Source organism: Micromys minutus, assembly GCF_963924665.1.
Source record: "Micromys minutus genome assembly, chromosome: 30".
NCBI lineage: Eukaryota > Metazoa > Chordata > Mammalia > Rodentia > Muridae > Micromys > Micromys minutus.
The window spans coordinates 12,014,087-12,038,160 of record NC_137965.1 but is presented as its reverse complement, the minus strand read 5'-3'; the positions used below and the strand labels follow the sequence as shown (position 1 = coordinate 12,038,160).

The window sequence follows — 24,074 nt, the reverse complement described above, 5'->3', positions numbered from 1 at the left end:
ACCTTATGGAGTTGAAATTTTGTATTTTGTTATTTATTTATTTATTCGTTTTTTTTTTTTTTTTTATTTTTTTTTAGCAAAACCAGATCTAAACTCTGGTACCAGAGTTTGAAACAAGGGACTGACACATGAAATGCAAATGCTGTATGGCTATTCAAGTTTATTTGAGGATAATCTTGTTTTCTTCCAGTTCAAACCAGAAAGGCTCAGTCATCCACTCAGACTATGCTAGTGCAAGAGATAAATAGTGGTGAGAAGCAGAGAAGAAAGATTTATTCAAGATGGTTTTACTGGTAAGGGGAACGAATCAGTCCAGTGAGTTACTAATCTCCTGCACAGTTAAGTCTACATGTGTTCTAGCCCTTCTCCTATGATGGTAACAGGTACAGGGATTTTGGATTAGGCACTTCTAAATGGGACCAGGCTGTAAATAAATTCATTTTTCTTTACTATCATTTGTTTCCTAATTTCCCTGGAATATAAGGAATCTACATGCTGGGTGAACACTTCTAGTCATGGGATTGCTCCAAATAACATTTCACAAACAAGTTTATCTTTAAAAAGTCCTTTTTCCTCATCTTCCTGGATATGCCTATGATCTGTCATAGCATATCTCTGATCTTCACTAGTACACGTTAAAACGACATAAAGGTGAATAATATGCTTGATTAGGAAAGTGTATTAAAACATATTATCAGCATCCAAAAAAAAAAAAAACGGTAGTTTTTAATGCATATAATGCACACACACACACACACACATATCCAATGGAAGACTGAAGCCTTTTTTTATTATAATTTGTTGCACAAAAACTTTGTGGTGTTAAACCTTCTACAGTTCTGATCTACACACTAGCATGTTTAAAATCAAGAACAAGAAAAACCAGAAACCAAAGCTTGTGAGTCACCTTTTCAGGTAGCAACCGATGCCTCTGGCCTGGCGTTTTTGATGGAGACTGTGGAAACCCCAGGGCAACCTCTTACAAAGGCGAGGGGAGAATACGCCGCGGGCTTGGAGGTCTCCCAGCTCTCGGATGGCAAAGTTATTCCTATGGAATGGCCCTCTTGAGATACGGGTCACCAAGGGCGAAGGAGAGTCTTCAAACAACCTCCACAGCCATAAATAAGACAGCCAGCGCCAGATAACAGCCGCCTGGCCAAAAGACCCGCCTACCAGGCTGCCGGAAGTGGCGCCTCCGAGGAGGACGTCTGCGTCTGCGGATGATGCAAGAAGCCGTCGCACAGATTGTGACGTAAGGCGTAGACGCGCGCTAGCTGCGCCTGCGCCTGTCATTGCCGGGGTGTTTGTTCCAGCGGAGAAGCCGGCGCCATGGCGGTTCTCCTGGAGACCACTCTGGGCGACGTGGTCATCGACTTGTACACCGAAGAGCGTCCGCGTGGTGAGGCCTGAGGCCTTTGTGACCTGGCGGGGCCGTGAGCCCACTGCCTGTGTTCTCTTTTCTTCGCTGTTTCTGGCGGGCCTTAGCGCTCTCTCCTCTCTCTCTCTCTCTCTCTCTCTCTCTCTCTCTCTCTCTCTCTCTCCCTCTCCTCTCTCTCTCTCTCTCTCTCTCTCTCTCTCTCTCTCTCTCTCTCTCTCTCTCTTTCCTCTCTCTCTCTCTCTCTCTCTCTCTCTTTCCTCTCTCTCTCTCTCTCTCTCTCTCTCTCTCTCTCTCTCTCTGTGTGTGTGTTGGCTATGCTGTTCTTTCTTTACTTGTAAAAGGAAAAGGGTTAAATACGGCTTGACATGACATTATTTGTGGTGATGAAAGTAGGTAGGATGCGTCTGGTTTTCGGGAAGGTGACCATGGCATTCTTCCTGGTTATATGACACCTGTGTCTGTTGTCTGACTGGTCAGCAGGGTGTCAGGGATCAGCTAGAGTTTAGGCGTCTGACTGTCCATTGAGGGAGAACGAAGCGGGCTCCAGTTAGAAGGATGTGCACATTGCTGTGGAAAACAGAGAGGTGGGAAGAAGCCACATAAGAAACCTAGCTTTTTTTCGGAGATGAGTGGCAGGTGAAGTTTTCTTAGCGGCTTCTTTGGAGTTTTTCTGGTAATACCAAGAAATCTGGCATGGCTGGAACAAATTGGTATATGGAGTGAAACAGCTTGCAGTCGGGCCAAAATACTAGTAGGCCAGGTTCTTAATAAGTCCTCTGAGCCATGATGATCGCCACAGGCCTTGAAGGCTTCAGGATTAGAGCATGGCACACCTGCCTTGAAGCGATAGTAGGCAGCTGTGTGGAGAGTGTATCGGTTGGAAGAATCGGGAAACCAGGATTAGCTCCAATCAGTGTGTCCCCCCCCCCCCCGCCCCGTGGAACGCAGAGATTACCAGGGAAGGAAAGAAGCCGCGGTACTACACAGGGAGTGATGTACACCGTCTCCCACACTCCACTGTTCCTCCCCTCCCCCACAAGCACTTCACTTTCTCTTGCAGCCTTCTATATTCTTACTGTTGCCAGTGCCTACACTCCGCCTCACCCCTGTCCTTATGAGAACTTCCTGACTGTATATAAGAAGAGTCCAAAGCATGAGCTCTTCTGTGCAACACTCAGAAAGATCAGCTACAGTTAATCTGTTTCTTCTGTTCTGTCTGTCATGGTTTTAGAAATCAGAACGGCACTCATTTTATTAGAACATGTACTTACTGTCCTGGAACTATGTGCATGGTTGCCGCCTCCCAGTGATGTGCTGCAAGGAGAGCAAGAACTGTGCCTTAATATCTTTATTATCTTAAGAACCTGGTACAAGATGGACGGTGGTAGCACAGGCATTTAATCCCAGCACTCAGGTGGCAGAAGTAGGTGCATCAAGGCCAGCCTGGTTTACAGGGTGAGTTCCAGGACATCTAGGGCTACAAAGAGAGACCCTATCTTAAAGGAGGAGGAGGAGGAAGAAGCAGCCTCATGTAGCATCTTCCACTCTAAGAACACTCACTGTATTAATGGTTTGGTAAAGTGCATAGTGCGTAGGAGTGTGTGGTTACTTAACACCCTGTCAAGTGGTAGAGAATGCTCATTTGCTTTCTGTTACTGTGATAAACTTGGATGCTTGAGGGTGACTGGATCTGAAGGCTCAAAAGAAGCTATGGGGCTGTATTGTTTTGATTTTTGTTCTGTTTCTCAAGACAGGGTTTCTCTGTGTATCAGAGCCCTGGTTATCCTGGAATTCATTGTGTAGACCAGGCTGGCTTCAAACTCACAGTTTAGTCCCAAGCGCTGGGACTAAAGACATGCATGGCCATCACCACCCAGCTGGAACTGTATTGTTCTCTCTTGATTTTGCATTTTTTTTCTCTTGAGCTCCTTTGACACTGCATCGCAGCACTTTAATGCATGGACCTCTTTCCACAGAGCTGTGCACTCCTGAAATGGAACTAGAGTTATTACACATTATTCACAAGCTGGGGTTCTGCAAGGAAAGCTTGGGACACCAAAGACATCTACTTGTGTATATATATATTTGATGATAGTAAGCATATGCAGAGTCCTTTTCTTTTTTTTTTACTTTTTATTGTTGAGAAAATTTAAGCAAACAGAAGTAAAGATAATCAGTAAATAAAGTCTTAAGTCTCCATGACCAACTTTATTACAAGTTGCCAATACATAGCTAATCTTGTTTATTTTACAACACCTCCCCCCACCTCCATGGATTTATTTAATCTGAAATTAACTGGTGTTTATCTGTAAAAGAACATAATAAAAAGAATATAACTGGAGCAGGCTTGGTGGCACATGCCTAAGAATGTAACCCAGGCCCCTCTTGCATGCCCACACTAATGCTGAGCTGAGCCCGGCCCATCTTTCATTTTACTCTGCTCGCCAGTTATCTTTCACCATTTGTGTTTGTTTGAGACAGGGTTTCACTATGTAGCCCTGGCTGTCCTGGAACTCAATATGTAGACCAGGCTAGCCTTGAACTCACAGAGATCAGCCTGCTTTTGCCTCCTCAGTGCTGGGATTCAAGGCATGTGCCACCCATTCCTGGCCTCTTTCATCTTTGTAAAATCGCGCCGTCTCCCCCACCCTCTCTTGTCCCCTTCTCTGGATCACTCAGTGCCTGTGTGTGTGTGTGTGTGCGCGCGCGCGTGTGCGTGCGCGTGCGCGCGCGCGCACTCGAATGCAGAGGCACTCCTGTAGAGATTAGAGGACAACTTGGGAGCCTGTTTCCCTCCTACCATGTGGGTTTCAGAAGTCAAATGTAGGTCATCAAGTGTGACAGTAAGCTCCCTTATCCACTGAGCCAACTCACCAGTCTCCAAGTTCTCTTTTAATCTCTACCCTTAGACTCCATATAGTCTAACTTCCCTAGCTATAAACATTTTTTTTCTTTTGAACCCTTGTAGCATTTTAAAACTACCTTAAAAAAAATTATGTACAGAGCCAGGTGCTGTGGTACATGCCTTCAATCCTAGCACTTAAAGCAGACGGATCTCCAAGATATGGACCATCCTGGTCTACAGAGGGAGTTCCTGGTCTACAGTGGGCTGCATAGAAAGACCCTGATCTCGAGAAACTGTGTATGTGTGTAATAGCTATGTATATATAACTACTTAAATAACATAGTTGGCATATTAAAAATACCTAGTGTCATTGTTTTATGTTTAGTTGTGAAGACCTTTGTAATACTGGTTTTTGTTGTTTTTTTCTTTTGTCTGCTTTTGAGATTGTTTTAACGTATATAATTTTAAAATCATAGTTCTGATTCTTCTCAGGCATATGCCATCATACCTGATTATAACCCTAGTTTCATAAATAGAAATTTACCAAAGGCAAGGAGCCTCCTGTGTTTTACCTTCTGTGTGGTTTCTTAGTGCCTTAAGAACTTGTTAGCATGTATCTCTGAGTTCTTCAAGGGCATGAACATAATTTAATGTTGTCTGTGATGCCAGTGCCAAACATCGAGAAGGCTGTATAGTTACTCTTCTGCTAGTGTGCTGAAACACCGTGACCAGAGAGTGACTTCGGAAGCGTTAATTTTGGATTATGGTTGCAAAGAGACAGTTCATAATGGTGTGACAGGCATGGCAGCTTTCAACTGGACTAGGTGGCAGTGAGATCACGTCTTTAGCCGAGCACCCCGCGGGGAGGGTGAACTAGGGGTAGGGTGAGACTGGGACACTCAAAGCCTGTCCCTAGTGATGAACTTTCTTTGGCAAGGCTCCCATCCTAAAATTTCCAGCTCATAGAACCTTTGTTGTTCTTTTAATAAAAATGCAAAGTTAGATTAAATTGTACTAATTATGCTGTCATTAATTTGTCTAAAACTGATTTTTTTGCTTTCCTGTAATTTAGTTTTTACTTTCTTTCAGCTTGCTTGAATTTTTTGAAGCTGTGCAAAATAAAATATTACAACTATTGCCTCATACACAATGTACAGGTGAGTTGACAGGTATTAGTCATGCTCTTTGTTATTGAAACATGGCAAACTGAATTAATAAAGAACTTTCTGTATTACAGAGGGATTTTATCATACAAACAGGAGATCCCACAGGGACTGGCCGTGGAGGAGAGTCTATATTCGGGTAAGTTTCTGTGCATGCATTTTAGTTAGAGTCTCTGCTGCTGGGATAAAACATCATGATCAGAAGAAACTTGGAAGTGAGAGGGTTTATTTCTTTCAGGTAACACTTCATTACTAAAGGAAGTCAGGACAGGAACTCAAGGCAGAACTGAAGCAGAAGGAACACTTCTTCCTGGCTTGCTTCTCATGGCTTGCTCACTTTACTTTCTTATATAACCCGGAACTACTTGCCAGGGTGGCACTGACCCTGTGTGAACTGGGCCCTCTTACATAAATCATTAATCAAGAAAATGTGCTATATACTTACCTACAGGCAATCTGATAGAGCCATTTTCTCAATTGAGGTTCCCCTTCCCAGATAACTAACTCTAGCTGTGTCAAGTTGATGAGAAAACAACCAGGCAGGACTGTGTGTGTATATATTTAGATACAGGTTGATCTTGGACTCAGTTCCTACCAAGCTGAGAATGGTCTTGAACTGATCCTCCGGCCTCCATTTTTCTTGCTGAGATTAGAGGCACACACCATCACCCCTATTTTTACAGTGCTGGCAATTGAACCCACAGTTTGTGTACTAAACATACATTGTACCAGTTGAGCTAAGTCTCTACCCTCTATTTTTATTCTTTTATTGATTGCTTTTGAGGTGGTGTCTTACTCTGTAACTCAGGTTAATCCGGAACTCACCATGTAGCTTAGGCTTGACTCTCAACTCAAATTTTTGTTTTTTGTTACGTTTGTTTGAAAAAGGACGTCTGTTCCTGGCTGGCCTGGTGTGAACTCCGAGATCTGCCTTCCTCTGCTTCCCAAGTGCTGGGGTAAAGGTGTGCACCACCCCCGCTTGGCCAGATTCGAGATTCTTATGTCTTGGCCTCCTAGGTGTTGGATTATGGATGTGCATCTCAGTTACTGTTGACTTGGCTTCATGAGCCAGAACCTCACTCTAGTCCAGGCTGTCCTGGAGCTCACTGTGTTGCCAGGCCTGCTTTCAAACTTAAGTCTTCCAGGCAGTGGCAGTCCAGTCATATTAAAGTGAGTCAAACTCTACAATAGGTCCCTAAGTTCCTATATGTCCTTAGTTTGCCTAAAAGGAAAAAGGAGGAGTATTTGGATCCGTGAGATATTCATAAAGACACAGTCACACTGTTGCACACTCTGTATTTCATTTTGGGAGTATTGAAGTTTTATAACTTTATTGTGTACTTTCAGACAACTGTATGGTGATCAAGCAAGCTTTTTTGAGGCAGAAAAAGTGCCAAGGATTAAGCACAAGAAGAAGGGCACTGTGTCAATGGTGAATAATGGCAGTGATCAACATGGATCTCAGGTTAGAACGTGGATGGAGATGAGCTTTGCTTAGGCATGAAGAACTGAATGAAGCCTATGGAGTTACCTTCTTAAGTTGTTCAGTAATGAGAAAATGTATTAAGGACATTTTGGGAGGGGAGATGTCAAATTCTTTCTTTTCCACATTCAAAGTGCAGGGGTTGGAGTGGGGCAAATTCCAGAGTTTCTAGCTTAATTCCCAGCATCCACATGATGGCTCACAATGCTTTGAGACTCCAGTTCCAGGACATTTGATGACCTCTTCTGGCTTTCGTGGGCACTGTATACATGTGGTGTGCCACCACACCTGTCTTGTTGAAGTGTTTTATTTTGTTTTTTTGTTTTTTGTTTTGGAAGATTTATTTATTATATATAAGTACACTATAACTGTCTTCAGACACACCAGAAGAGAACATCAGATCCCATTACAGATGGTTGTGAGCCACCATGTGGGTGCTGGGATTGAACTCAGGACCTCTGGAAGAGCAGTCAGTGCTCTTAACCCTACTAAGTCATCTCTCCAACCCTTGTTGAAGTATTTTAAATTATCAGGGGAACATCTTTGTACCTGTTGATATCTCTGTTTTTAATTTAGTTTTAAAAATAAGGATACAAGAATTTGTTTCAGTAACCTCTCCAACCCAAATAAGCCGGTGCAAAGAAAACACAACTTAATTAATATGAATACAAGCAGCATGCCTATTAGATTGGGCAGATCTACACTACACTACTCTATTCCCCAGCTATGAGAGAGATCCTTTATAATTTGCAGTTTCTCCAGGCCACACGCCTCAGCTCCATCTTCATTCTATCTTCCCTTCCCTCTCTCCTTCCCCTCAAATTTTTAGCTCCATCTTCCCTTCCCCTGCTCAATCACTGGCTCTAGCTTTTATTTTACAAGTTAAAATGGGGAGAAGTTTCTGATGAAGTCACCCGAGTTCCAGGCTAGGCAGCCCTACTTGGGGAAGTGGAATTAGCATCAAAATACACACAGCTGCAGGACGACCCACAACGAGAATTGATGCAGTAAATGTAGAGTTTTGGCATTGTGTTTTTATAGTTCTAAGTGATTTCACAGTTACTTATGTTTTCAAATATTTATTATGTGCCTTTTGGTCTAGTTTCTTATTACTACAGGAGAAAATTTAGATTACCTTGATGGTGTACATACAGTGTTTGGTGAAGTGACAGAAGGCATGGACATAGTTAAGAAAATCAACGAGACCTTTGTGGACAAGGATTTTGTACCATATCAAGATATCAGGTATGGTTAGCTTTACTTTCTTAATATACTAGAATGTTTTAACACTGTGGTGCTGAATATGTACTGGCATGAATGAGGTTTCTACACATAGGACTAATATCTCAGTTTCTTTTATTTTTCTGTGGTTTATTACTCTGAAATAAGTAACTCAAGGAGGAAAGGGTTTACTTCCGCTCACAGTTCCAGGCTGCAGTAGGGTCCTCGTTCCATTGCATCCACTGCCGTGAAGCAGATGAGTGCCGTGCACAGGTCCTCCTCCTCAGGCCCCCGATGGTGCTTCCCACGGTCAGGGAGGGTCTTCCCACAGACCACTGTAACCTAGGCTCCTTTCTAGGAGTTTCCAGATTTCTCCATGTTGACAATTGAAATTAACTATCACAACTAGTTAATAATTTAAAATGTGAATTAATGTGAGATCATTAGAATCCTTGTGAAAAGGAGCTTTTATATTTTTCTTTTGTACTAATTGTTATATTGGTTAGAATGACTCTTGCTTCAGCTTATTTTTTTAAAGGCAAATTATTTTTTAAAAATAGGGTACAAGTAGCAAGGTTTAGGCATTTACTTTTTTCTTCCCTGCTTAGTTTTGTGTGTGTGTGTTGTGAGACAGGGTCTCACTGCAGCCCAGCTTTCCTGGAACCTCAGACTTGTGATTCTCTTCCTTCACCCTCCTGGGTGCTGGGCATTACAGGTGCTGGCCGTCATGCCAGGCTCACTTTACACAAGTGTACTGTATGTCGGTACTGCCCACGCCCTGTGGAGCCTTCGGGCAGTAGAAATACTTATATGCTAAAGTCTATGACAAACGTATGAGTTCTGAAATAAACGTAACAGTTGACTTGGATTTGTTTTGTAAGGATAAATCATACCGTGATTTTAGACGATCCATTTGATGACCCTCCTGATTTATTAATTCCTGATCGATCACCAGAACCTACAAAGGAACAATTAGATGTAAGTAGCACCTTGGTGGTATTTTTTTGTTTCTTTTCTTTTGAGACAGAGTCTCTCTGGCTGGCTTAGAATTTTGCTATGTAGACCAGGCTGGCCTCAAATTCATAGGGATTTGCCTGCCTCTTGTCATGCTACGATTAAAGGAGCTCACCACCCCCCAGCTAGTAGCACCTTCTTGTACAGTATATTAAAATATTTCTATTGCTTATCTTGTTTGATCTGTTACCCAAGAGCAAGTTTAGAATTCCTTTCTCACCCTTAGAGATGGTTATTTTTGTAGCTGTCTCATTATATATTTTAAATTCTCTCTTTAGTTGCTGTTTTGCTGGAAGTCTCAGTTCCTAAACTTTATATAAACAGTGCTTTGAAAGTTTCTCTATCACCTACTCCTAGGGGAATAGCCTCAGGGTCAAACTGAACAACTGTCTTCTAAGACACTCTTCAGTGGGTTTGTTCTAGAGCCATTTCTGTGGACCGCAGAGAACATTCTCTCAGGCATTTAAAGTTTAAATTTACTAGGCTTTCTCAAAACTGAATTTATGGTTGAGTTTGGTATTTATTTCTAAAATTATGTATCCTTTCTACTGAACACTGAGTTGGATAATCGTATCTATATTAATATTTCTTTTGATTTTATAATCTGGCAAATACTATAGAATTAATTTAAATGGATGCCTAGATGTTTATAATAAGGTAAAAATAAAACATGTCTTCCATGATCTCAGGTTTTTAACTTCTGTATTACAGAGTGGTCGAATAGGAGCAGATGAAGAAATTGATGACTTTAAAGGAAGATCAGCTGAAGAAGTAGAAGAAATTAAGGCCGAAAAAGAGGCTAAAACTCAAGCTATTCTTTTAGAGATGGTAAGAACAATTTTGGACAAATAGTTGTATATAACTTACATAACACATTTTGGGGAGTTTATCTGCTTTTGTGATAATAAGCTAGTAAAGATTTAGTGAGTTTTTTTTTTTTTTTTTTCCTGAATTTTGTGTTTGGTTGTTTTTTTTTTTTTTTTTTTTTTTTTTTTTTGAGACAAGGTTTCTCTGTATAGCCCTGTCTGTCCTAAAACTCACTGTATGGACCAGGATAGCCTCAAACTCAGAGATCTACCTGCCTTTGCCTCCCGAGTGCTGGGATCAATGGCATGCACCACTGCTTGGCTTTGATTATGTTTTGTAGGACACAATAACATGAAAATAAACAGATTGGTTCTGCTTCTTTTCCATAAATTTCTGAGTGCTGTTTTAAAAACGAGAAGGGTTAAGGTGAGGAGGTAAGTAAAGGCTCTTGCTGATGACCTGAGGTGGCTCATCAGAACCCCCCTCCACACACACACACACACACACACACACACACACACACACACACACACACACAAATAAATGGAAAAAAAGTTTAAAAAAATGGGAGATGGTTATCTAATTTATACCTGTTACTTAAATTTTAGTTTAGTATTCATATAATTTTTGAATATTGTTTAATTAGACTACATTTTCATGTATAGTAGAGAACGATTTATTTTGAGCTGATTAATCACATTTCTTTGGCTAACTGTATCAGCCCAATTAATTGTGTGTGTGTGTGTGTGTGTGTGTGTGTGTGTGTGTGTCGAGTATGAAGTTGGTGAGCATAGATGCCCACAGAGGCCAGATGTATCAGGTCCTCAAGGAGCTGGAGTTCCAGATGGTTTGTGAGCCTCCTGATGTTTATTAGGCTTCTGAAAGAGCAGTACAGAGCCATCTCTTCAGCTTCCTGCATTTTTTTCCCATTAACTTTTTTTATTTGTTTTTTTCTCCTTGGTGTTATGATACTTTTTTCCCCCCGAGATAGTGTCTTACTGCGCTGCGCAAGTTAGTCTCAGTTTCCTAGACTCCTCAGCCTGCCAAGTATCTGGGTGCTAGATGGGCTACCATGCCTGGCTGTGATACTTCTTATTGGGCATAGCTAATAGGCTGCTGTTGCCATTGGCAGGCTTCAGAAATGTTTAACAGATTTATGACTTTTATGTTTTGGATTTTAAGATTTTCTTTTTGGTGTGTTTATTCAGTCAGCATTTCTTTACATGATCCTCTCAGTTTTCAGATATACATAAAAAGGAATATTGCTGCCCTCAAAATGCTTGTGGGAAGTACGTTATTGTCATTGTGGTTCCACCGCACTGCTACCCTCTGGTCTCCTCAGCAGGAAGCGTGCGCAGCAAACTTGCAGTGTGCTGTTTGCTGTAACAGCTGACTTTGATCTTGACTTTAGTTTGGATAAAGTAAAAGGTCTAAAGTTGAGAGTATAAGGGGGAAACTATGTGGGAATTATGGTTCCATATTGAAAAGCAGTCTGGGAAAAAAATTGGGTTTTACATATCACTGAAGACTAGATTCTACATAATTATTTTTCAAAATTCAGTAACAAGCAAAACTAAATAATATATTGCTTGATAATGTATGGGGTAAACATCTTACAGATTTGAAAAGGAAGAGCCACCCCCCCCCCCCAAAAAAAAAAGTGATGTTTTTGTAAGAGAAGCAGGACAGTGGGCCCAGGGGAGTGTATTTGTTCTTAGGCCAGGTTGTTTTGTTGGTTTTATTTAAAATATAATTTTTATTTTGTGTGTGGTTGTATGTTAATTAGGTGCATGTTTGAAGGTTAGAGGACAGCATACCGGAGTTGGTTATCTGTCCCCTGAGGGTCCAACTTAGGTCATCAGGCTTGATGGCAGATGCCGTTACTACTGAGCTAGCCCCAGTGGTTTTTATTGTTATCCTTCATAACCTCTGCTCTACAAACAATATGTCAAATACTTAGATAAAGAAATCATGGGTGTTGCTTGGGTTTTGAAGCCAGGGTAAGTCCGGATTTGTGTCCTAGCTATAACCCTTTTGATTTCACTGCGCTTGTCTTTAAATAGAGATTGTGCCTGCTATGGTGCAACTGGCCTGTAATATCAGCACTCAGAAGGGGAGGGGAGTAGGGCTGCAGGTTTTCGTCCAGTCAGAGCTCCAGTAAGATCCTGTCTGAAATAGAAATGAAATTTAAAAGTAAGTAAAGGGATGGAAATCATGGTATTGCTTGAAGAACTAGCAGCAGTTATCAGGTTAGGTAAAAACATAGCATAGGCGTATTATTAATGCCAGGAGATATATAGTATTACATTTTTTAATTGCAAAATTGTTTATTAGATTTTTTTGTGCATATGTGTATAACTACATGCAGTTCGAGGGACACATTTGGAAGTTGATTCTTCCACCATTGTGTTTACTGCTCTAAAGGCAGTGGGACATGGGAGCATGGAGGTGATACTAGGCCGACTAAAGTCTCATGCAGTAACTCACTTTATTCAGAACATTGCACAGTCTATACTTTGAGGGTTAAGAGGAGTCACGTGAGTGTACAGACAAGGGCAAGTGAGGCAGGCAAACTGCACGTGGAAAAAATATTTTTTCATACAGGCACATAAATATAACAGTGGCCAGTTTTAATACATAATTAGAAGTAAACTCACTCCTGTCTGCTGCTACATGTGGGAGGGGCAGGAAAGCACAATCCAAGAATAATTCCATGCTTTTAAAGAAACTGAGGTCACAGGACTCATCTTGGTTTCTTGGAGTTTTCTCACAAGCGCTCAGAAGTCTCACAGGACTCCATTTCTGGACTGTGCGCTGACATATGAGTTCTGGGAGCTGAACTCAGGTCATTGGGCTTGATAGCAAGCACTTTGCTATGAGATATCTGCTAGCCCTTGAAATATTTTTTAGATTATTTTTTCACCCTGAATCTATGGTTTATGATGTAAATTTAGATGATTTTAGGAAATTAGTGTTGTGGGCTTGGACAAAAATATTTGAAGTAGAAACTAAAGGAATTTTTTTTTTTTGCTTGACTCTGTGTAACTCTAGGTGGGAGACCTACCTGACGCGGATATTAAACCTCCAGAAAATGTGCTATTTGTGTGTAAATTGAATCCGGTGACCACAGATGAGGACCTGGAGATAATATTCTCAAGATTTGGGCCAATAAGAAGGTAGTGCAAGAGTTAGTAAAAGAGAAACTGGAACTATCTAGGTATTGATTGATTGGTGTGGGTACTTGTTTTATGTTTTGATGTTTTTAGAACAGGGTCTTATTATGTAGCCTTGACTGGCTAGCAACTTGCCATATAGTGGGCTTGAACTCAAGATCTGTCTGCCTCTGCTTCCTGAGTGTTAAGACTCAAAGCCACATATCACCACATTCAGCAGAGGTTTTTTAATTACACATTTTTTTGGTGAGTTTGTCAATTTTGAGTGAATTTTTAAATTTACTGTTTATTTTATTTTGTTTTACTTTTTTGTGGGGCTGGGAATCAAAACTAGGTCCTCATGCATGTTAAGCACGTTCTCTACTTCTGAGACATAGTCCCACCCCCTTTGGTGAATTTCATATGGGTGATTTTACAGGTAAGTGTTTCAAGAGTTGGAAAGAAAAGTGTGTTTTCAGACACGTTAATATTTAAGTGATTCTTCAATTCTTAGAACAAATTTTCACAATAGAATGAGTTGAGCAATTTATGACTACTTCTGTAATATTCTCAACATTATTTAATATTTAAAATGCTTACTCATTTAATTTAGCTCCTAAAACTATCAGCAGCATGTCAGAATGAAATTTTTCAAATTTAAAACCTTTCATGTAGCTAAGGATGACTTTAAACTTTCCTCCTGCCTCCACCTTTTGAGTTCTAGGATTATAGGTGACCACCACACTCAGTTTCTGTGGTTTGAGCCTAGGGCTTCTTCAAACACTTCCTCAATTAACCACATGTCCATCTGTGTGAGTGCGTGCATGTGTGTGACTCTTGTGCAGGTGTCCTTGGAGGGTAGAAAAGGGTACCAGATCCCTGGACTAAAGTTCTAGGTAGCTGTGAGTTGCCCACTGGTTTGCTGGGAACGGAACTTGGGTCCTTTGGCAGAGCAGCAAGTGTTCTTAATCAGTCATCTCTCCGGCCATTATCATTTATCATCATCATCATCATAAAAATAAATTGTTACCAGCCTTTTAGAAAATATATTTATTGGGTGCATATGGAGATCAGAGGACAGCTTGTAGTAGATGGTTCTCTCCTCTCATGTAGGTGCTGGGAAGTGACCTCAGCTCATTTGTCTCAGGAGCAAGTGCCTTTCCTGTCTGACCCATCTCAGGGGTCCCTTCCCTATATTATTAATGCAAAACCATATGAAACTTTAGTAAGGAGACTTTTTCCAACTGGTTAGCATGTGCTATGGTTAGGATGCCATTTTCATTTAATGTTTTTAAAAAGGCTCATATCAAATGCTACATGGGGAGAGACAAGCCAGCTGCTCTCAACCCTGCCTTCTGGGCTCTTTCCCTTGGTTATTATTTGGTAAGTTAGTTCTGTATGGTAACTGTACTTACAGCATTAAATCTGAGCCTCATTTACTTTAAAATCCAAAGCATAAGCCCAAACCGTGGTAACTTGTGCAGCAGCAGGAAGATGTCTGTGATCAAGGCCAGCCTGGTGTACACACTGAGTTCCAGGACAGCCTGGCCACAAAGTGGGTCCTTGTGATACACTCCACAGCATAAACTTACTGAGAACTTACACATGTAACAGATATCTAAGTCTTTTATGTTTGGACTAAACAAGACTTAGGATTTAAAGATTTACTGAACATGATAGTACACATCTTTTATCTCAGTATACCTCTTTAATCTTTGACATAGGACAATTCCTATAATTTTAAAGTTACCTGGGTTTCATAGTGAATACCAGGCCAACCAAGGATACACAGAGCACCTTATCTCAGAAATCTAGAAATAAGAAATGTAAAAATAAATGAAATAATGTTAAAATGAAATTAATTTAGCAGTTTATTTTTGTTCAAAATAAGCTTCACCCCCCCCCCCCCCCCGCCACCACCCTCAGCCTAGTTTGTGTCTTTGGCGTAGACTTTAGATAATTATTTTTGGATTGATAAGCTGTGTTGCATGTGTTTAAATAGAATTAGGGCTGAGAGCTTTGGAACCATAGAGAGTGCTGTGAGTTTAATGGCTGCTTTAGTCGTTCTGATGTGACAGAGGTTTCTTTCTTTCTTTCTTTCTTTCTTTCTTTCTTTCTTTCTTTCTTTTTCTTTTTCTTTTTCTTTTTAAGTGACTTCAAAAAAAATTTTTTTTTCAGTTGTGAAGTTATCCGGGATTGGAAAACAGGAGAGTCCCTCTGTTATGCCTTTATTGAATTTGAAAAGGTATGTCACAATCTAAATACACCAGGTTCTGGGTTTTCTTTCTTAGTGTCACACTAGTTGTCTTCCGGCTTCCGTGTGTAGGGTTACAGGTGTGAACCACTGTCTTCCGGCTTCCGTGTGTGGGGTTACAGGTGTGAACCACTGTCTTCCGGCTTCCGTGTGTGGGGTTACAGGTGTGAACCACTGTCTTCCGGCTTCCGTGTGTGGGGTTACAGGTGTGAACCACTGTCTTCCGGCTTCCGTGTGTGGGGTTACAGGTGTGAACCACTGTCTTCCGGCTTCCATGTGTGGGGTTACAGGTGTGAACCACTGTCTTCCGGCTTCCGTGTGTGTGGGGTTGCAGGTGTGAACCACTGTCTTCCGGCTTCCGTGTGTGTGGGGTTGCAGGTGTGAACCACTGTCTTCCGGCTTCCGTGTGTGAGGTTACAGGTGTGAACCACTGTCTTCCGGCTTCTGTGTGTGGGGTTAGAGGTGTGAACCACTGTCTTCCGGCTTCCGTGTGTGGGGTTGCAGGTGTGAACCACTGGCTTCCGGCTTCCGTGTGTGGGGTTACATTTGTGAACCACTGGCTTCCGTGTGTGGGGTTACAGGTGTGAACCACTGGCTTCCGTGTGTGGGGTTACAGGTGTGAACCACTGCACCTAGCTTCTGTCTGAGCATCTCAGAGATGCAAAGCTGCAGTGCTTTCTTCAGATTCTAGGGTTGTGGTTTTCTTTAGTCTCCAAGAACATTAACTATTTTAACTTTACATTAGAAATAAATACAACAACTACTGCTGTTAATGTTTGTTTATTATAAGTTCAGCTACAATCTGCTTGAACGTAATTGTTTTAGAAAAAGTCCTTCACGTACTGTTAATTATATAACTGAGTACGAGAAGGAGACATGGTGGAGTGTTAAGATCTAGGCTCAATTACTAGCCAGTTACTAGGCAGAGCTCACTTACTTAATTTTTCCCAAGGCTTCCCCCCGCCCAGTGTGCAGTGTGAGGACTGGATCAGGTAGTGCTGCTAGATCTGCCTTAGTGATGAGAGGGTGGTTGGCCAAGTGCTCACTTTAAGTCGGACATTACCTCATTGTTTCTGTATGTAATATGTACAACTCTTAGACCTCCATTATGCACTAGCCTCCGAAGGTCAGTGGTAGACTTTGACCTTAATTAGAGTGTTTTACACAGACACAGACATGCTTTCAGGACAACACTCATAAAAAAATAAAATCTCAAAATCCAAGCTTTATCATTATCATATTTGGGGGGTACACATGTACGACAGCTCACATGTGGAGGTCAGAGGACAACTTTTGGGAGTTGATTCTTCCGTCTAGTTCTGAGACAAGCTTTCTGTTGTTTCTGTCTCTGCTGTGCTGCATAGCTGGCCCTAGGCTTCCAAGAGCCTCCTGTCTGTACCTCCCGTCTTGCTGTAGGAATTGCAGTATAGATGCATGCCATCCATCTGCCTTCTTATGTCGGCTCGAGGGATAAAGCTGAGTGCGTTAGGCGTGCGTGGCAAGCACAGAAGCCTGCTGAATCTTCTCACTGGCCCAAGTGCACTCCTGAAGGAAGTGCCCGTGCAGGGTTTCCTGCTCCTCACTCTCTCTGTGCCATCAGATTTATTCCACAGTTACTTGCCTACTTTCCTACAGTTTTCTGCTTTTTATTGACTTTAAGGAAAACTTTATATGTTATGAATGTAAGTTCTTTTTAAAAAAAAAACAGGTCATACGTATATATCTTCTGTTCTGTGGATTACCCATTTGAAAAACACAAAAGTAATAATTTTAATTTAGTTTTATTTGTCAACATTTTCTCAAGATGGTCTTTAAAAAATCTGTTTACTCTAAAGACATGAGAATATCTCTATATTTTTAAGCTTTATTTAAATTTTCTGTATATGAGTGTTTTTGTCTACATATATGCATGTACACAATGTATGATGCCCTTGTCAGCCATAAGAGAGTTCTGCACTCACTAAAATTGGAGTTATGGGTGGTTGTGGGCTAAAGGGTGCTAGAAACCAAACATGAGGCCTTTGCAAAAGCAGAAAATGCAAAAACCTCCTAAGCCCCCTGTCTCTGCAGCCCCACTGGACTGTTTTCACAAACCATGTTATTAGACAGTTTGCATTGGGGTCTGTGATTTGTCTGTGACCTATTTGGATTACATCGCATTTCATTTCTCTGACTTCGGATACTCATATGACCCAGCCCCTCTGAAAATAAAGGTCTCCCTCCTTCCAGAGCTCTATGGGACCACCTTTGTTATAAACCAGACATTCATATGTGTTTAAAGTCCAGTTCTAGGTGCTGGTGCCCCATCCATGTTAGACATCTTAGAGTGAGCATGCTAACTTTTGTTCATCTTTGTTTTTTTTTTTTGTTTTTTTTTTTTTTTTTTGTCGTTGTTTTGAAATAATGAAGATAATAGATAGATGGAGCCTCCAAAGGTTCTCAGCAGGGTTGAGATAGTAGATGCGACACATTCACTATCTGGTGTATAACAAGTATTTGAGTATCAGTTCTGGTAACAACAGCCTTTTGTATTCATAGTATCTGTTCTAGCTGCAGAAGTCTTTCCTGAAAATGTTCATGCTTGAGTTTTTGTAATCACTAATAGGAGGAAGACTGTGAGAAAGCATTCTTCAAGATGGATAATGTGCTCATAGACGACAGGAGAATCCACGTGGATTTTAGCCAGTCGGTTGCCAAGGTCAAATGGAAAGGAAAAGGTGTGTGTTGCTGTTTCTCCTTTTACCCTTGTGCTTCTGGTGTGTGTGTGTGTGTGTGTGTGTGTGTGTGTGTGTGTGTGTGTGTGAGTTCGTGCAAAGGATTGAGCACAGGAGTCTCATAGATGCTAAGCATGTGTTCTATCATGAGCTGCATTCCTAGCGAGTTTAAAAAGGCCTCACTTAGGGTTGTGCATTGGGGAGGTCGAGGCAGGCACATCTCTGTCAGTTCAAGGCCAGCTTTCTTTAAAAAAACACTTCTGCTATGGCTACATAGTTAAGACTGTGTCTCAGAAAAACAACAACAAAATAACAACAGAAAAAAGGTTTCACTTTGGTAATAATTCACATATAATGCTAAATTTTACCTGGAAAATTAAAATTACTGATTTTTCTTTTTATAAAGATTCAGTTTTATGTGTCTGAATATTCTATCTCATATGTGTATGAGTACTATGTGTATGCCTGGTGCCAGCAGAGACCAGAGTATTGGATCCCCTGGAACTGGAGTTACAGATGGTTGAGCTGTCTGTCATGTGGGTGCTTGGAGTCGAACCCAGGTCCTATGCAAGACCTTGTTCTTAACCATGGAACCATCACTACAGCCACAAGGTTAACTTTTCTATCCCATTTATAATTTCTTTTCCATGACTTTACTTCATTTTAAAAATAAGAAATAGGTCTGGAGAGATGGCTCAGCAGTTAAGAGCACTGACTGCTCTTCCAGAGGTCCTGAGTTCAAATCCCAGCAACCACATGGTGGCTCACAACCATCTGTAATGAGATCTGATGCCCTCTTCTGGTGTGTCTGAAGTCAGCTACAGTGTACTTATACATAATAAATAAATCTTAAAAAATAAAAAGAAATAGGATTAATTGGTGGTAAGTAGTAGGAGTTTGAAAAGGGAGAGATCAGTGGTTAGAGCTGCCTACTGGGAGCTGTGATCTCTCAAGAGGAAGTGACGTGGACTGTGGCCATGTGCTCTCTCTGTTTCCCTTATGATTCCTGTCTTATTTGAATGGTTTGTGAAATGAATTGACTTTTTTTCAATATCTTTCTAAGGCCTATAAAAAAATCCAGAGAAAGAAATAAACAATATCTAGTCTGTGTGATGAACTTCCTTTCTCTGCCTTGTTCCTTCACAACAGCCTCTACCTCAGCAGAGGCCATGTTGTAGGTTCCTCTTCTTCAGTGCACACTGTGGTCTGAACCAGAGCCTCACGCCCAGTGTTCTCATTTATAAGTCACGTTCATTTCCAACCCACTGCTTAGAGGGATCATAGTGCAGAAGGCTCAGCTTCTCTCTGAGTTGGCTTCTCTTGTAGTTGAAGAAGAAAACTGTCCCAGCTTGGCTCACCAGTCTTAGCAGGCCCATACCCAATCATAGTCCTATTGGTGGGTGACCACATGTCTGTTTAGGAATAGTGTTAGCTGCTGGCTGATACACTAGAGCTCATGGACTTAGTGGCTCTGCTTGAACAGTGTATTAGGGCCATTCATTTCAGCTAGGTGTTGTAATCACACATATCAGTAGGTGGCAGTATATGACTACCAAGTAAACTGGACATCCACTTCCAACTAAAGGAACAGCAGAGACAGGCTTGAGGTTTTATGTCCTTACTCACCTTCCCTACCTCCCAGTGTCTACCTTTTATAAGTAGCCCTTTGTGTTTTATAAAATTGTTAGTGTATTATTAGGTGATACTAATTTCTTTTTCTTTTAATAAATAGGTGGGAAATATACCAAGAGTGATTTCAAGGAGTATGAGAAGGAACAGGATAAACCAGCCAATTTGGTTCTGAAAGAAAAAGTAAAGCCCAAACAGGAGTATCCTTTACAAGAGGTCATTTGTGAGAGAACAGTTTGTTGTCACGGCTGGTCGGTGTCTCCCATACACTCTGCTTTTCCAATATACTTTGTATTATGGAGAAAGTTAGATTTGAAAAAAACCTTAGGCCTAAATATTTTACCTTCTACTCTTATGATAAATACCTTACTTATTTACTTCTCAGATGATCTTGAGAAAATAGATTTGTTACTTTTATGTATACTAATGTTCTAAATTCCTTTCTATCAAATAACCTTGTGTTTTTCATTCTCTAATATTTAATTTCCTTACTTGGGTAACAAAATCTTGTAGTTCTTTGCCACACGATTAGAATTTTTGACAAAAATTTGCTAAATCTTTTTGCTAATTTTTGTTTAGGGCTTCTTCCTGTTCAGCACAAGAGTTTATAGGATTAAAGAGATGTATTGACATGTGATTCAGGTTCTAAGCTGCGACAGGTCAGAAGCAGTGAAGCTAACCTGCTCGTGTGCTGTTGTTTCCGTCTCTCACCTATAGTGATCTCATCATAGATCATGCCCTCCACCTTCAGAGGCCATTTCTGTGGTGACTATCTGTGGTAAAGGTGTCTGTTTCCTAGTTTCTGCTGATGAAAAGAGGTTCTCTTTTCTGTGTTACATAGGCATGTCTTCTCCAAGTGCTCATCAAGGAGGATGAGTATCAGGTTGACCTTTAGATACCCAGGCTTTATTTAAAGTGTGTTTCCTGTCTGTACTGCACAGAGCATTGGGGTGTGTCTGAAGGGTGCTGAGAGCATCACCCTAAGTCTTCACAGGCAGCCAGACCAGCAAGCTGAGGTCGGTCTTTAACAAAGGATATTAGAAGGCATCTATCTGATTAAAGCTTAGAGTCATAAAAGGCATAGATGAGCCTGTGCAAATGTTACCTTTATATCAGAGGTAAGGCTGGGCTAACCACCTAGAATGGAAGCGTAGGGCGTAAAATAGAGATGCTTAGTACAGAGGTCCTTCTGATTATAAGGAAGTCAGTATATTTGTTTGTAGCACCTAACATGTTTTAATGAATGTTGGGTGACCACTCTACTGATTGATCTATTCCCCGGCCCTTGAGACTGTTTTCGTTCCCATCATTGAGAAAGCTTGAGTATGTGTATGAAAACATTACATTCTCATCCTACAGAGCATGACCGTTGACTTCAATCCCACATGCAACTGAACAGCACTTGTATGTCATGCTTCCTTATGCTCCTCATGTTCCACTGCAGAGATTGGGACTATTTTACACTAGTTCTGTGCTTTCCTCTTAGTTTAATTTCTGAGACAGGGTCTTACTACGTAGCTGTCCTAGAACTCGCTATGTAGACCAGGCTGGTCTCAAACTCATAAGAGATCTCCCTGCCTCTGCCTCCCAAGTGCCTAGATTAAACATGTAAGATTAAAGTAAGTCTCAGAGGCTGAAAACATTCTAGGTCTTGATTAGATTGTACTGAGGCTAGAAACATCCAGGACTAGGCCTAGGTTAGTCTGGGGAATAACAATTACATCAGCTGAATAAAATATAGTTTTACAGTGTTTTTTATTTTTTCCTGTCAGTCCTTTATCTTTAATAGAGTTTGTTGAAATTAAAACTCTAGTAATGTGTATGTGGGATCTCCAACCTTTCCCCAGGCAGGACCTTACTTTGTAGCCCAGGCTAGTCTCAGACTAGTCTCTTTTTTTCCTCATCTTCTGAATAGCTGGGATTATAAGTATGAGCATGACGTTTTTAAAAAAGTTTTTGTTTTTTAAAATTATGTTTTATGTGTGTATCTATACATAGGTATACACATGTATAACTGTGGGCATTTGAAGAGGCCAGAAGAGGGTGTTAAATCTCTGCAGTGGCGTTTCATGCAGTTGTGATATAATTGATGTGTGTGCAGGGAACAGAATGCTCTTCCTTCAGAAGAGCAGCCAGACTTTAGCTCTTTACTCTCTAGTCTGTGTACTTTTGTTTGCTTGTTTCTTTTGAGATGGACTCACTGTGTAACTCTGGCTAGCCTGGAGCTTGCTACAAACTCAAACACAAAGAGATCGGCCCACTTTGTCTCCTGAGTCCTGGAATCTCATACAGTGATTGACTTAAACTTTTTTTCACTTTTAATCTTCATATAGGCATTTGTTACATTTAAAAATAATAATTATTAAATTATTGTTAATTATGAATAACTCCTTTTATATTACATCATGCTATGATATATATGTGTGTATATATATTTAAACATTGTTTCCATTTTCTTATAACTAAAAATGGTTCTAATGTGTATATCTGTGTTCATGTAACTTATAGTTTTGGTTGCTATAAATTCTTATAAAAATTTCCACATCATCACTGTTTATTGCCAAATCCTCTCCCAACTGACCTAAGGACGGCCGTGCAATTCACCTTTTATGTGGAGTGTGTCTGGCCTTGCGGTTCATAACACCTTTAGTTTCTTTAGTTGATGATGTGCCTCACTTTTCTAAATTAAGTATTTTTATTATTGACAAAAATATTTTGGTTTCTATTCTCCTTATAACTTTTGCCTGGTAGATGCTGGCTGATCCCAGGATCCCTTCCGGTTCTATGAGCTGCAGGGAGGACGGAGTGTTACTTACTTAGAGATGTATTCTGTGCTTTCGGATGCTGTTTGCCTTAAGCTACATTTAGCTTTATGGCCTCCCTTATTTGCCATATTTCTTATGGCTTACTTCTTATCTGTCATTTACATCATTTGTCCTTAATTAAATGCTTCAGTGCAAAATATGATCTTATACTGGATGAGCAGGCGGAAGACTCAAAATCAGGTCACTCACACACAAGTAAAAAACACAAGAAGAAAACACGTCACTGCTCGGAAGAAAAAGAAGATGAAGATTACATGCCAATCAAAAATCCTAATCAGGTATTTCTAATATTCAGGCTGAAATATGGAGAAATCAGTAGTTTATAGTTTTGTACAGTGTATCTGGTACTGTGATTTAGGAGGTAAGGGATAGTTTTGAATAGCAATTCCTACTCTTAGCTATAGAATGGGCACAGAGAATAGTAGACTTTAATTTTAAAGAATGTACTCCACAGGATATAAATATTGTTTGCAGAGTAATTTGTTATTATATATTTTTACATTGTACTCAAGAGCGATCTCTTTACCTGTGGATACTCATTTTCACTAAAAACAAAAACAAAAAAAAAACCCCAGATGTGTCTCTGTTGAAAAATTTCTTCTTAATTGCTAGCTTAATTTCTCAACACTTAAAAAAATTATTATTATTATTATTATTATTACTATTATTATTATCATTGTTATTAAATTTATCCATATATGTCTATAAATATGTTACTTGCCATTGGAGGTCAGAAGAGGGTATTGGATCCCCTGGAGCTGGAGGTACAGGCAGTTATGCTGCAACCTTATGTGGGTGGTGGGTCATCTGGAAGACCAGTAAATCCTCTTAAATGCTGAGCATGTGCCAGCCCCTCAGCACTTTACAACTAAGTTTAAGAATGATGTGTGTACTTGTGTATAGTGTATGTGCATAGGGTATGTGTGCAAGGAGGCCAGAAGAGGGCACGCTGACCCTTGAGACAGGGTCTCACTGAACCTGGAGCTGGGCTGGTAGCCAGAAAGCCCCAGCAATCCTCCTGCCTCCATTTTCCTTAGCACTCTGGTTAAGGCTTGTGACCTTGCCCAGCTTCTTATGCTTGTCCAGTCAGCACTCCTGTCAGAGGCACAACCTCTCCAGCCTCTTGATTTTATTTTAAATCTTTTTATGTGTATGTATTGTATATTACATATTGTATATTACATGTTCCCTCCACTCCCTTCCCATTAGTCAGTCCCCTTGTTCCCCTATACAATTCACTCCTATATTTAATCTATACGTACAAGACTATATAAAATCTAGAACCACAAATGAGAAAAGACTTATACAGGCTATCTTCCTGAGACTGACTTAATTTGCTGAATATGGCTGTCTAATTCCTCCTTTTACTATATAAACATCACACTTTCAGGCTATCCACATTTCCCCACCCATTCCTCTGCTGTTAGACGATCAGTTGTGTCCATAACTTATCCATTGTGATCAGCATGTACTTTATGTGCAGCACTGCCTATGGGCTTGCAGATTCCTTTGGTTATTTGTTTACTGACGGGTCTCTGGTAATCCTGGTTGGCCTTGAACTTGATTTGTGGCAGCAGCTGTCCTTGAAC

At 40.7% G+C, this 24,074-nt stretch overlaps 1 protein-coding gene across 1 annotated transcript in view; it reads left to right on the top strand.

The window, feature by feature from the left end:
• The first annotated feature begins 1,312 nt into the window (after positions 1–1,312).
• PPIL4 (peptidylprolyl isomerase like 4) overlaps positions 1,313–24,074 on the top strand; it is a 29,260-nt gene continuing 6,498 nt past the window's right edge. Inside the window, exons 1-12 of the mRNA XM_080941654.1 lie at positions 1,313–1,399; positions 5,313–5,380; positions 5,461–5,525; positions 6,734–6,851; positions 7,972–8,114; positions 8,972–9,068; positions 9,816–9,932; positions 12,963–13,087; positions 15,242–15,308; positions 17,923–18,034; positions 19,764–19,860; positions 22,616–22,763. Coding sequence (XP_080797780.1) covers positions 1,330–1,399; positions 5,313–5,380; positions 5,461–5,525; positions 6,734–6,851; positions 7,972–8,114; positions 8,972–9,068; positions 9,816–9,932; positions 12,963–13,087; positions 15,242–15,308; positions 17,923–18,034; positions 19,764–19,860; positions 22,616–22,763 — 1,227 coding nt within the window. The 5' untranslated portion in view covers positions 1,313–1,329. The remainder of the gene's footprint in view (positions 1,400–5,312; positions 5,381–5,460; positions 5,526–6,733; positions 6,852–7,971; positions 8,115–8,971; positions 9,069–9,815; positions 9,933–12,962; positions 13,088–15,241; positions 15,309–17,922; positions 18,035–19,763; positions 19,861–22,615; positions 22,764–24,074) is intronic.